This window comes from Nansenia antarctica, assembly GCF_963989245.1.
Source record: "Nansenia antarctica genome assembly, chromosome: 9".
NCBI lineage: Eukaryota > Metazoa > Chordata > Actinopteri > Argentiniformes > Microstomatidae > Nansenia > Nansenia antarctica.
This window is the reverse complement of record NC_137679.1, coordinates 15,350,913-15,363,338: the sequence shown is the minus strand read 5'-3', so window position 1 is coordinate 15,363,338 and position 12,426 is coordinate 15,350,913. Positions and strand designations below refer to the sequence as shown.

The 12,426-nt window shown below is 49.7% G+C and overlaps 1 protein-coding gene across 1 annotated transcript in view; it reads right to left on the bottom strand.

The window, feature by feature from the left end:
- Positions 1–9,119, bottom strand: part of necab2 (N-terminal EF-hand calcium binding protein 2) — a gene marked incomplete at both ends in the record, with an annotated part of 41,749 nt that extends 32,630 nt beyond the window's left edge. The window contains 2 exons of the mRNA XM_080539539.1: positions 2,583–2,607; positions 8,775–9,119. Of these exons, the coding sequence (XP_080395665.1) occupies positions 2,583–2,607; positions 8,775–9,119 (370 nt within the window). The remainder of the gene's footprint in view (positions 1–2,582; positions 2,608–8,774) is intronic.
- Between the last annotated feature and the right edge of the window lie 3,307 nt (positions 9,120–12,426).

Genomic DNA, 12,426 nt, shown 5'->3' with positions numbered 1-12,426 from the left:
TTCTCTCCCTCTCTTCTCCTCCCCCTCCCCCTCTCCTCTCCTCCCTCTCCCCCTCTCTCTCTCTCCCCAGCCGTCAGAAGATAAGCAGGCTGCAGTTTCAAACCCTCAGAGACTCTCGTTTAGTCTCAACGACCAATCAGGTTCTAGAACACCACCTCACCCACCAATCAGGTTCTAGAACACCACCTCATCCACCAATCAGGTTCTACAACACCACCTCACCAACCAATCAGGGTCTAGAACTAGGGCTGCACGATTTGGGGAAAAAATCGAATTGCGATTATTTGGACAGATATCGCGATTGCGATTAATTGCGATTATTATTTTTTAAATAGCAAAAAAATAAATAAAAAAAATAAGGAAGTTTTTGTAAAGTGTGGCCATATCTCCGGCTAGGAAGGTCGTATCAACGTGCAGTTTGTTTGTACGTCTTCAGGGGACTTAGAGGCTCCCTCCTCTAGCACCCCCACAGCCCGAGCTACGAGTGAAAGAACTAAACTTACATTGGGTTGCTTTAAAGTTGGGTTGCTTTAAAATCAAGCTTCAGATTAAAACATGTGATGGAGCATTACTAACCTGACTCAGGTGGTTTGTTTCACACAACCATCTAGGAAAGCTTAATTGGAAGCTGTTTGGAAAAGGGCAGGTACTTTCAAAAAAAAATTCAACCCTAAGTTGCTCACAGTGTTAATAGACACCATGTCTTTTGCGAGGTAGTGCGTGATGGAATTTGTTATTTCACGGTGCCTTCGTGAGCCCTTTTCATATGCCGTAACAGCCGCAAACGACTCTGAAACACTAGGTTGTTTAACTTTGTTAGACTGGGCTACGGGACGTTCACTCAACTCTCCCTTTCTGACCGCACACCCGTCATACAGCTGCCTGTGGTACTTTTTCAAGTGCTGATATAGGTTTGTGGTGTTGCCTCTGGATGTAGCGACTGTTCCACGACAGGTCGTGCACAACACCTGTTTTTGTTGCACATCAGTCGTCCTAAATCCGAAATACTTCCACACAACAGAAGTGCTGCTTTTCTTCGGGACTAAATCGTCCAACGTTGCTTCTGGTTCTGCTGAAGCCATTATCCACCATGAATGTTGCTATTGCTAGCTACCGAAACGTGGGCGTTTCACGTGCGATGTTGTTGGTGTGCGTTCATTGACGTTGACGTTCATTGACGTTGACGTTCATTGTTGACGTTCATTGACGTTGAATCCGACGCGCTGTATGACGTATCCCATACGGGTAGTGGTGGTCTAGTGAGTTGGACTTGCGATCGGAAGGTTGTGTGAGTTCAAATCCCGCCTGAAACCACACCACTACTAGTGTGCCCTTGAGTAAGGCACTTAGCCCTCAGTTACTCCAGGGGGAATGTCCCTGTAATTCGTAATTGTAAATCGCTTTGGATTAAAAGCGTCTGCTAAATAGCAATAAATAAATAAATAAATAAATAAAAAAATCGCAGGGAAATCGCAGGCTTTGCGATTAGCTAATCGCATCATTTCAAATCGCGATTTCGATTTAAAATCGATTAATCGTGCAGCCCTATCTAGAACACCACCTCAACAACCAATCAGGTTCTACAACACCACCTCACAACCAATCAGGTTCTAGAACACCACCTCACCCACCAATCCCAGTCTTCCTCAGGAGATGTGAGGAGACACAGTGAGAATTAAGGGTTCTTGGGTGTGTGTGTGCGTGTGTGTGTGTGTGTGTGTGTGTGTGTGTTTATTTGCATGTCGAGAGGAATGGAACAGAGAGTTCTCCCATCATGGTTAGGGGGAGGGAGGGAGAGAAAGAGAGGGAGAGAGTGAAGGAGGGAGGGAGTGAGAGAGGGAGGGAGAGAGAGAGTGAAGGAGGGAGGGAGAGAGAGAGGGAGGGAGAGAGAGAGAGTGAAGGAGGGAGGGAGAGAGAGAGGGAGAGAGAAAGAGAAGGAGGGAGAGAGAGAGGGAGAGAGTGAAGGAGGGAGGGAGGGAGGGAGAGAGGGAGGGAGAGAGAAAGAGAAGGAGGGAGAGAGAGAGGGAGAGAGTGAAGGAGGGAGGGGAGGGAGAGAGGGAAAGAGGGAGGGAGAGAGAGAGACTGAAGGAGGGAGGGAGAGAGGGAGAGAGAAAGAGAAGGAGGGAGAGAGAGAGAGGGAGAGAGAGAGTGAAGGAGGGAGGGAGGGAGAGAGAAAGAGAGAGTGAAGGAGGGAGGGAGAGAGGGAGGGAGAAAGAAAGGGAGAGAGAGAGAGAGAGAGGGAGAGAGTGAAGGAGGGAGGGAGAGAGAGAGGAAGGGAGAGAGGGAGAGAGGGTGAGAGAAAGAGAGGGTGAGAGGGAGAGAGTGAAGGAGGGAGAGAGGAGAGAGAGGGTGAGAGAAAGAGAGGGAGGGAGGGAGAGAGGGAGAGAGTGAAAGAGGGAGAGAGGGAGGGAGGGAGAGAGTGAAAGAGGGAGAGAGGGGAGAGAGGGAGGGAGGGAGAGAGGGAGAAAGGGAGAGAGGGAGAGAGTGAAAGAGGGAGAGAGGGGAGGGAGAGAGAGAGAGAGAGAGGAAGGAAGAGGAGGGAGAAACACACAGACAACACAAAGAAGATCAGCAACACTTACCATCTTTATCAGCTCTCCGGAAAATCTGCAAGAGACAGAGATGTGTTAGTGTGTGTGTGTGTGGTGTGTGTGTGTGTGTGTGTGTGTGTGTGTTTCAAGTTTTACTGTTATATCACATTACACGAGTGTAGAGCGTAACATTGTTAGGCTTCGGTTCCTGACATTGCAGCACAAGACATAAGACAACAAGACAATAAGACAACAGGCATAACTCAATATAGAAAGGGTCAATAGTATAGGACATAAGTGACAACTAAGACAGGATACAACTAGTAGTACAGCTAGTAATAATAGATAGTTCAGTAGCAAAGTGGCTGTGAGGTTTAGGTTTAGGTAGTCTGTGTACATGGGGTGTATTTGGTGATGTTAATTGTCTGTAGTCTACACACTGTGTGTGTGTGTGTGTGTGTGTGTGTGTGTCTGTGTGTGTGTGTGTGTGTGTGTGTGTGTGTGTGTGTGTGTGTGTGTGTGGTGTGTGTGTATGTGTGTGTATGTGCCTGTGTGTGTGACCATCTATTAGTCAGGCTTGACAGTGGTGTGTGTGTGTGTGTGTGTGTGTGTGTGTGTGTGTGTGTGTGTGTGTGTGTGTGTGTGTCTGTGTGTGTGTATGTGCCTGTGTGTGAGTGTGTGACCATCTATTAGTCAGGCTTGACAGTGGTGTGTGTGTGTGTGTGTGTGTGTGTGACCCAGTTCCACGCTGTCTCAGATGAAAAACATTGACAAAAAGGGGACAAACCCCAAATGTACAGAACCCTGACACACACACACACACACACACACACACACACACACACACACACACACACACACAAAATGCTAATGAAACCTCTGAAAATGCAATGAGATGAGGAAGATGAGTTTATCTGTATAGCACATTTCATACGACAGGGGCAATTCAAAGTGCTTTACATACAGCATTAAAATACAACTACAGCAGTTAGTAAGCGAATATAATATTAGATATAGATCAACTAGACAAGCCAGTTAGATATAGATATAGATCAACCAGACAGGTCAGATAGATATAGATCAACCAGACAGGTCAGTTAGATATAGATCAACCAGACAGGTCAGTTAGATATAGATCAACCAGACAGGTCAGTTAGATATAGATCAACCAGACAGGTCAGTTAGATATAGCTATAGATCAACTAGACAGGTGGGTTAGATATAGATATAGATCAACCAGACAGGTCAGTTAGATATAGCTATAGATCAACTAGACAGGTGGGTTAGATATAGATATAGATCAACCAGACAGGTCAGTTAGATATAGCTATAGATCAACTAGACAGGTGGGTTAGATATAGATATAGATCAACTAGACAGTTGGTTAGTTAGATATAGATATTGACCAACCAGACAGGTCAGTTAGAAATAGATATAGATATAGATCAACCAGACAGGTCAGTTGGGTATACATATACCCAATATATATACATATACAGCGTGAGAACAAGTTAGGTAATTGAAGTTCTTACATTTCAATAATGAGTTAGGTAATTGAAGTTCTTATATTTCAATAATGAGTTAGGTAATTGATGTTCTTATATTTCAATAATGAGTTAGGTAATTGATGTTGTTATATTTCAATAATGAGTTAGGTAATTGATGTTATTATATTTCAATAATGAGTTAGGTAATTTAAGTTCTTATATTTCAATAATGGGTTGGGTAATTGAAGTTCTGGCATACACCTGCTGTGTCACAGGTGTGTGACTTGCACCTGATTGGCACCTAATTGACTGCACTTGTGTGCATGGGTCCTGCAACGTTGTTGAGTTTGTGTGTGCTCCAAGCATAAACATGCCACGTTTGTCCCTTCAGGATAAGGCCTGTGCAATAGGGCAAGTGGAAGCTGGTGTTCCGGTACGCAGAGAGACAGCATTATTTGGTGTCAGCGCTGGTGGAGAGGATGGAATGGCCTGCTGTGAGTACAGACCTCAACCCAATTGAACACTTGTTGGATCAGCTTGGGCGTGCTGTACGTGCCAGAGTGACCAACGCAACCATGTTGGCTGACTTGCAGCAAATCCTGATTGAGGAATGGGATGCCATCCCACAGCAGTGTGTGACCAGGCTGGTGACCAGCATGAGGAGGAGGTGCCAAGCTGTGACTGCGTATGGATCTTCCACACGCTACTGAGGTCCTTGACAGTGTAAAAATGGCCAATATGTGTTGTTTTTTCCTTATTACTGTGGGAGAGTGCAATCATCCAATCCACCAAGCAACCCAAAACGAGAGTGAATAACAACAGAAGAATATTGCAGAGGATTTTGGCAAATATTTGGGGGCCGCTACCCACACGTTTAGCTGTGGTAAATGAGTGTTGCTCATTCCACGAGTGCATGATCCTTACAAGTTGTACCTCGTTGTAAAGGTGATTGATCAGGCTTTCCAACGATATAAAACACAATACCAATTGGTATTATTAAAGGGGAGGAATAATCAACTATATAAATAAATAAATAAATAAATATATATATATATATATATATAAGAAATACAAATATATGTTTGAGGAGTTTATTTCAATAATGAGTTAGGTAATTTAAGTTCTTATATTTCAATAATGAGTTAGGTAATTGATGTTCTTATATTTCAATAATGAGTTAGGTAATTGATGTTCTTATATTTCAATAATGAGTTAGGTAAGCCAAGAGTTTATGCAGTAGGGCCTTATACACAAAGAGGGAGTAATGAAGAGATCTCCGGGGTTTTAACAACGAGGTCCAGCCTTCTGATAAAGGACGCAATGATGAGTATTAAAACTATCACCTGTGACAAAGCGAAGGACACTTCTACAGGTTTAACAGTAGCTGTACTTCAGTAGATGACATCTACAGGTTTAACAGTAGCTGTACTTCAGTAGATGACATCACCATAATCAAGCGCTGGCATGAAGGTTGATTGTACTATCTGCTTCCTGCTGTTCAGGGAAAGGCAAGATCTATTCCTATAAAAGAAGCCCACCTTAAATCAGAGCTTTTTAACAACCTCGTCCTCTGTATGTTTTCTGAACGTCAAGTTTTTGTCAAACCAAATGCCCAGGTATTTATACACGGGACACACTCAATTGGGGCACCACTCAAAGAGCATAATAAATAAATCAGATACGTTTTGCTGTGATTTGGTAAAATCACCCCTGTGAAGCAGTTTAGTAGCTTGGTTTAGGTATAGCTTGGTTTAGTAGCTTGTTTTAGTAGCTTGGTTTAGTTAGCTTGGCAAGATCTAGCTTGGTTTAGGTAGTAGCTTGGTTTAGTAGCTTGGTTTAGTAGCTTGGTTTAGTAGCTTGGTTTAGGTAGTAGCTTGGTTTAGTAACTTGGTTTAGGAAGTAATTGTTGAGGTGCATTTCTCTATTTCTCTGTTGTGTGAAAAAGCAGCCAATCAGCTACTGTGTTTCTAGCTTGTTAGATAGATAGATAGATAGATAGATAGATAGATAGATAGATAGATAGATAGATAGAGATCGATATAGATATGAATACAGATAGATATAAATAGATAGAGTCAGAAGAGAGGGGAGGGACTGATGAAAGAATGAGAGCACAAGAAGAAGAGAGGTAGAACAAAACAAAGGTGTGAGGAAGACACAGTGTAGGGGAACTGGGTGGAAGAGAGGGGGAGGAGAGGGGGTTCTCCCTGCTTCTCTTAACCTCATTAAGAATGGATGGATGTGTTCCTATCCTCGCCTGGCAGACAGGGAGGGGGGAGGGACACACACACACACAGTCTGCAACAGTAACCGATATCTGCTGGCTGCTTTATTAAAGATCTCTCCTGCAAGGCTGTGGCCAATAGGCCGTTAGGATGTAGTGATAATAAGCCAATACGGCGTTAGGATCTCGTGATGCCCCAGTGGAATTTGGGGAGGTTGAACAGCAGACATCCAGGCTCCCCGCCTCCGCCATCAGACATCTGCAGCTCATTCAGAATGCTGCCGCCGGTCTGGTGTTCAACCTCCCCAAATGCTCCCATGTCACCTCTCTCCTTCGCACCCTTCACTGGCTCCTGATAGCAGCTCGCTTCACATTCAAGACCCTGGTGCTTGCCTATACCGGGCGACAAAGGGAACACGCAATGGTCACCCTTCAAACTTCAACCCGTTCATTCCACTCCTCCACCTCCCCTGGCCGACTGGCACCACTGCCTCTACGTGGATGCAGCAGTCGTGCTACCCCGGTCACAACTCTTTATGTCCTAGCGCCCCGCTGGTAGCACTAGCTTCCCACTGCCGTAAGGACTACAGTCACTCCCTGTCTTCCGCCGTAGACTGAAGACCTCCATCTCTTCAGCTAACACCTTAACTGTGCCTGCTAAAGACCTCGTCATCCCCTCTACCCCCCCTGTACAGTTTCTCTACTGTATATAATTTAAACAAATACAGTACAGTAATTCTTCCTCCTTCTAGCATTGTGACTGCCACAGCCCCTGGCCCTAGCATAGATTACTGTGTCTTATGATGATGGTGCATAGATGATTCACTTATTTAGTCAAGTGTATTTGTCGCAAGTCGCTTTGGATAAAGGCGGTTGCTAAATGTAAAAAAATGTAATATAGTTTATTACTTTTTAACAGCCCAACATCTCTCTCTTCCTCTCTCTCACGCATGTGCACACACACACACACACACACACACACACACACACACACACACACACACACACACGTTGCTAGGATACTTAGACCCCTCCAGTGTTCTTCTAAGGATCTTGCTCCTGATCGACAACTAAACTTTCTCTTTCTTTTTCATCTCTCTCTCTCTCATTCCTCCCTCCCTCTTTCTCTCTCTCTCTCATTCCTCTTTACCTCCCTCTCTCTCCCTCTTTCTCTCTCTCCCTCCCTCTTTCTCTCTCATTCCTCCCTCCCTCCCTCTCTCTCATTCCTCTTTACCTCCCTCTCTCTCTCCCTCCCTCTTTCTCTCTCTCCCTCCCTCTTTCTCTCTCTCATTCCTCCCTCCCCCTCTCTTTCTCTCTCTCTCTCTCATTCCTCCCTCCCTCCCTCCGTCTCTCTCTCTCTCATTCCTCCCTCCCTCCCTCCGTCTCTCTCTCTCTCATTCCTCCCTCCCTCCCTCCCTCCGTCTCTCTCTCTCTCATTCCTCCCTCCCTCCCTCCGTCTCTCTCTCTCATTCCTTCCTCCCTCCCTCTCTCATTCATTCCTCCCTCCCTCACTCTCTCTCTCTCTCTCTCTCTCTCTCTCTCTCTTGTTGTACAGCTTAACAGATCCTTTAGGGGGAGGGACCCTAATTATCTCTAATCGATCTGAACAATCTCTCTCTCTCTCACACACGCTCACACACACACACGCACACACACGCACGCACGCACGCACGCACACACACACACACACACACGCACGCACGCACGCACGCACGCACGCACACACACACACACACACACACACACACACACACACACACACACACACTAATGCATCTAATCAAAGGCAGCACTTTTATTTCCTATTAAACCGGTGGAACGATGAACTCCCCCATCGCGGAGCCCCAGTGTCTCACCAGGCAGGCAGCGCTGCCCGGGGTACCGGGGGAGGTTGCCCGGTTAAACCACCTCCGCTCCCGTAACACGCCCTCCGGTCCACCACTGCGCTCGGACCCCGCCGCTAACCGAGCGCACCACGTGACCACCGTGTACCGGGAGGATGAATGATGAATTATTAACGGGCGGATGAGTGTCACAGAGCCGCTCACAGCAGCATATCATCACGCTATGAATACTGAATATATACAATATGGATATAGAACAGGCTACATAATATATATGGATATATGTGTTATATGTGTTATATGAGTTCTAATGCATTAAGCTATGTGTTCTGTGCATTAGGATGTGTATTTGTTTCTGGCATCGAAACGTCAAACTGCATTATTACACCATTATTATGTTATCAGACTGCATCAAGTTTCTTACAAGTCAATAAAAACAAGTGCTGGAGAATCATCTGTCATGTTAGTGCGGGCTACAAAGTAGTACATCATAAATGTTCATCATCAACATCAGGGGGGGATGCTGCCTGACGCTCCCGCAACCGCAGCCCCCCGGTAAGAGCGGCTCTCCTCCCCGTGCACCTCCACCCGCCCTGCCTCACCCCACCGCCCGCAGCCCGGAGAGAGACAGAGAGAGAGAGACAGAGAGAGAGAGACAGAGAGAGAGATCGGAGGGGGGGGTACCTACATCCAGGATGACGGAGATGCCTTTCCGCGGCTCCGGGGCGAAGAAGTGCTGCTGCGCCGCGGCCGTCTCCTCTTCCTTGGCTCCGTAGCCGTACTCCTCTCGGCTGGAGATGCTCCTGGTTTCGCTCATCTTGGTGACGATCCAGCGGACGAGCCCGTCGATTCCACCGGGCTGGGCGCCGCTGTCTCCGGACTGGGCTGTCTCCACACTGCCCTGGGCTGCCGGTCCTGGTGGTCCGGGGGGTGCAGGTGCAGGGTTAGGGTTAGGGAGCTTGGCCGGTTCTTTCTGAAGCAGAAGCAGTTTGTGGACCCCGTCCCTGCAGTACCGCGCTGCCTGCTCGCACATCCTTTTGGCCGCGGACCGCTCATGCCGCGCGCTTTGGGGGCAACCCCCTTAGACTCCTCCCCCTGATGTCATCACCGCCCCCTAGACCACCCCTCCCCCTGATGTCATCACCCCCCCTAGACTCTAGCTCCTCAAGAACGCAACACTAAGTCATACTACAACAATAAGATGAGGTAGAGATAGCAGAAATAATCATCCCGCCTCCACCCCTCCATCCCTCCACCCTCCGTCTCCCCATCCCTCCATCCCTCCATCTCTCCATCTCTCCATCCCTCCACCCTCCATCCCCCCTCCCTCCGTCCCTCCTCCCTCCATCTCTCCATCCCTCCATCTCTCCACATCTCCACCCCTCCATCTGTCCCTCTCTCCTCTCTCCATCCCTCCACCTCTCCATCCCTCCTCCCTCCACCTCTCCATCCCTCCATCTCTCCATCCCTCCATCTCCATCCCCCCTCCCTCCACCCCTCCATCCCCCCTCCGTCCACCCCTCCTCCCTCCATCTCTCCATCCCTCCATCTCTCCATCTCTCCACATCTCCACCCCTCCATCTGTCCCTCTCTCCTCTCTCCATCCCTCCACCTCTCCATCCCTCCTCCCTCCACCCCTCCATCCCTCCATCTCTCCATCCCTCCATCTCTCCATCCCTCCACCCTCCATCCCTCCTCCCTCCATCCCTCCTCCCTCCATCTCTCCATCCCTCCATCTCTCCATCTCTCCACATCTCCACCCCTCCATCTGTCCCTCTCTCCTCTCTCCATCCCTCCACCCCTCCACCTCTCCATCCCTCCTCCCTCCACCTCTCCATCCCTCCATCTCTCCATCCCTCCATCTCCATCCCCCCTCCCTCCACCCCTCCATCCCCCCTCCCTCCACCCCTCCTCCCTCCACCCTTCCACCTCTCCACCCCTCCTCCCTCCTCCCTCCATCCCTCCTCCCCTCCATCCCTCCATCATCAGTGTTTGGTAACTCTCTCCTTTCATCTCTCCTGTCAGATCTCTGTGTGACATCACAACACTGTGTGTGTGTGTGTGTGTGTGTGTGTGATTATCTAATCTCCACTAATTAGACCTGCCCCCCCTGCCCCCCCCCCTCACCTTTAAAACAAAGATGAAAGTGTTATTCTGGCTCCATGTTAAACGTCCATGTCTGTTTCTGCCTCTAGCAGGGCACCACACACACACACACACACACACACACACACACACACACACACACACACACACACACACACACTCTCCAGGGAAGTGCCCCCCAACCCCTCCTGTCCCCCCCTGAGCCCTAACTGTGACCCCTGACCCTAGCCCTAACTTTGACCCCTGACCCTAGCCCTAACTCTCGCCTCTGGCTGTGACCCTATCTCTGACCCCTGACCCTAGCCCTAACTGACCCCTGATCCTAGCCCTAACTCTGACCCCTGACCCTAGCCCTTACATAACCTCTTACATATTGCACCTTTAACACGTTTAGAACCAATTATATGGTAACCATTATGCTGTTACATACATGATATGGCTTTACATGCAGGCTTTGTCGCCACCTGTTGGTCAACTGGTATATATATAACTGGGGTCAGGCCCCTCCCCCTCCACATCCTGGCCCCTCCCCCTCCACACCCTGGACGCTTCCCCTCCACACCAACACCTTGGTTCTCCTGGCCCCTCCCCCTCACCTTTAAAACAAAGATGAAAGTGTTATTCTGGCTCCATGTTAACGTCCATGTCTGTTTCTGCCTCTAGCAGGGCACCACACACACACACACACACACACACACACACACACACACACACACACACACTCTCTTCAGGGATTACCGCACAGATCGGAAGTGCCCCCCGACCCCTCCTGTCCCCCTGTGAGCCCTAACTCTGACCCCTGACCCTAGCCCTAACTCTGACACCTGACCCTAGCCCTAACTGACCCCTGATCCTAGCCCTAACTGACCCCTGGCTGTGACCCTAACTCTGACCCCTGACCCTAGCCTTAACTTTGACCCCTGGCTGTGACCCTAACTCTGACCCCTGACCCTAGCCCTAACTGTGACCCCTGGCTGTGACCCTAGCCCTAACTCTGACCCACGACCCTAGCCCTAACTCTGACCCCGGGCTGTAACCCTAGCCCTAACTCTGACCCCTGGCTGTAACCCTAGCCCTAACTCTGACCCACGACCCTAGCCCTAACTCTGACCCCGGGCTGTGACCCTAACTCTGACCCCTGACCCTAGCCCTTACATAACCTCTTACATATTGCACCTTTAACACGTTTAGAACCAATTATATGGTCACCATTATGCTGTTAGATACATGATATGGCTTTACATGCAGGCTTTGTCGCCACCTGTTGGTCAACGGGTATAAAGCGGTGAATCTGGCTTCATCCCGGTGTTCTGTCAGTCTGGAGAGCTCAGGACTATAGACGGCTTAGACAGGGGGGGTGAGGAGGGGTCAGGAGGGGTCAGCGGGGGACAGGAGGGGTCAGGAGGGTCAGGAGGGGACAGGGGGGGACAGGAGGGATCAAGAGGGGTCAGCGGGGGACAGGAGGGGTCAGGAGGGTCAGGAGGGGACAGGGGGGGACAGGGGGGGACAGGAGGGATCAGGAGGGGTCAGCGGGGGTCTGGGGGGGGGTCCAGAAGGAGACAGGGGGGGACAGGAGGGGTCAGGAGGGGTCAGCAGGGGTCGGGGGGGAGGGGGTCAGGAGGAGACAGGAGGGGACAGAGGGGGACAGGAGGAGACAGGAGGGGACAGAGGGGGACAGGAGGAGACATGGGGGGACAGAGGGGGACAGGAGGAGACATGGGGGGACAGAGGGGGACAGGAGGGGACATGGGGGGACAGAGGGGGACAGGAGGGGACATGGGGGGACAGAGGGGGACAGGAGGGGACATGGGGGGACAGAGGGGGACAGGAGGGGTCAGGAGGGGACAGGAGGGGACAGGGGGGGACAGAGGGGGACATGGGGGGACAGAGGGGGACAGGAGGGGTCAGCGGGGGTCGGGGGGGGGGGGGGTCAGGAGGGGTCAGCGGGGGACAGGAGGGGGTCAGGAGGGGTCAGGAGGGTCAGGGGGGGACAGGAGGGTCAGGGCTGGTCTCCACACCAACACCTAGGTCCCCTCCTGTCCCCTCCCCCTCCACACCAATACCCAGTCAGCTGGATCTTGGTCGTTAGCATTGTGGACATGGCTCTTTCCTTGGCTAACTATGAAGATAGTTATGGGACTTTATTCGTGAGGTTGTAGGTTCGTTTTGTGCACTTGTATCTTGAAAATTGCACATGTAAAATAAATATTTGAACTTGTATCTTGACATTTGCA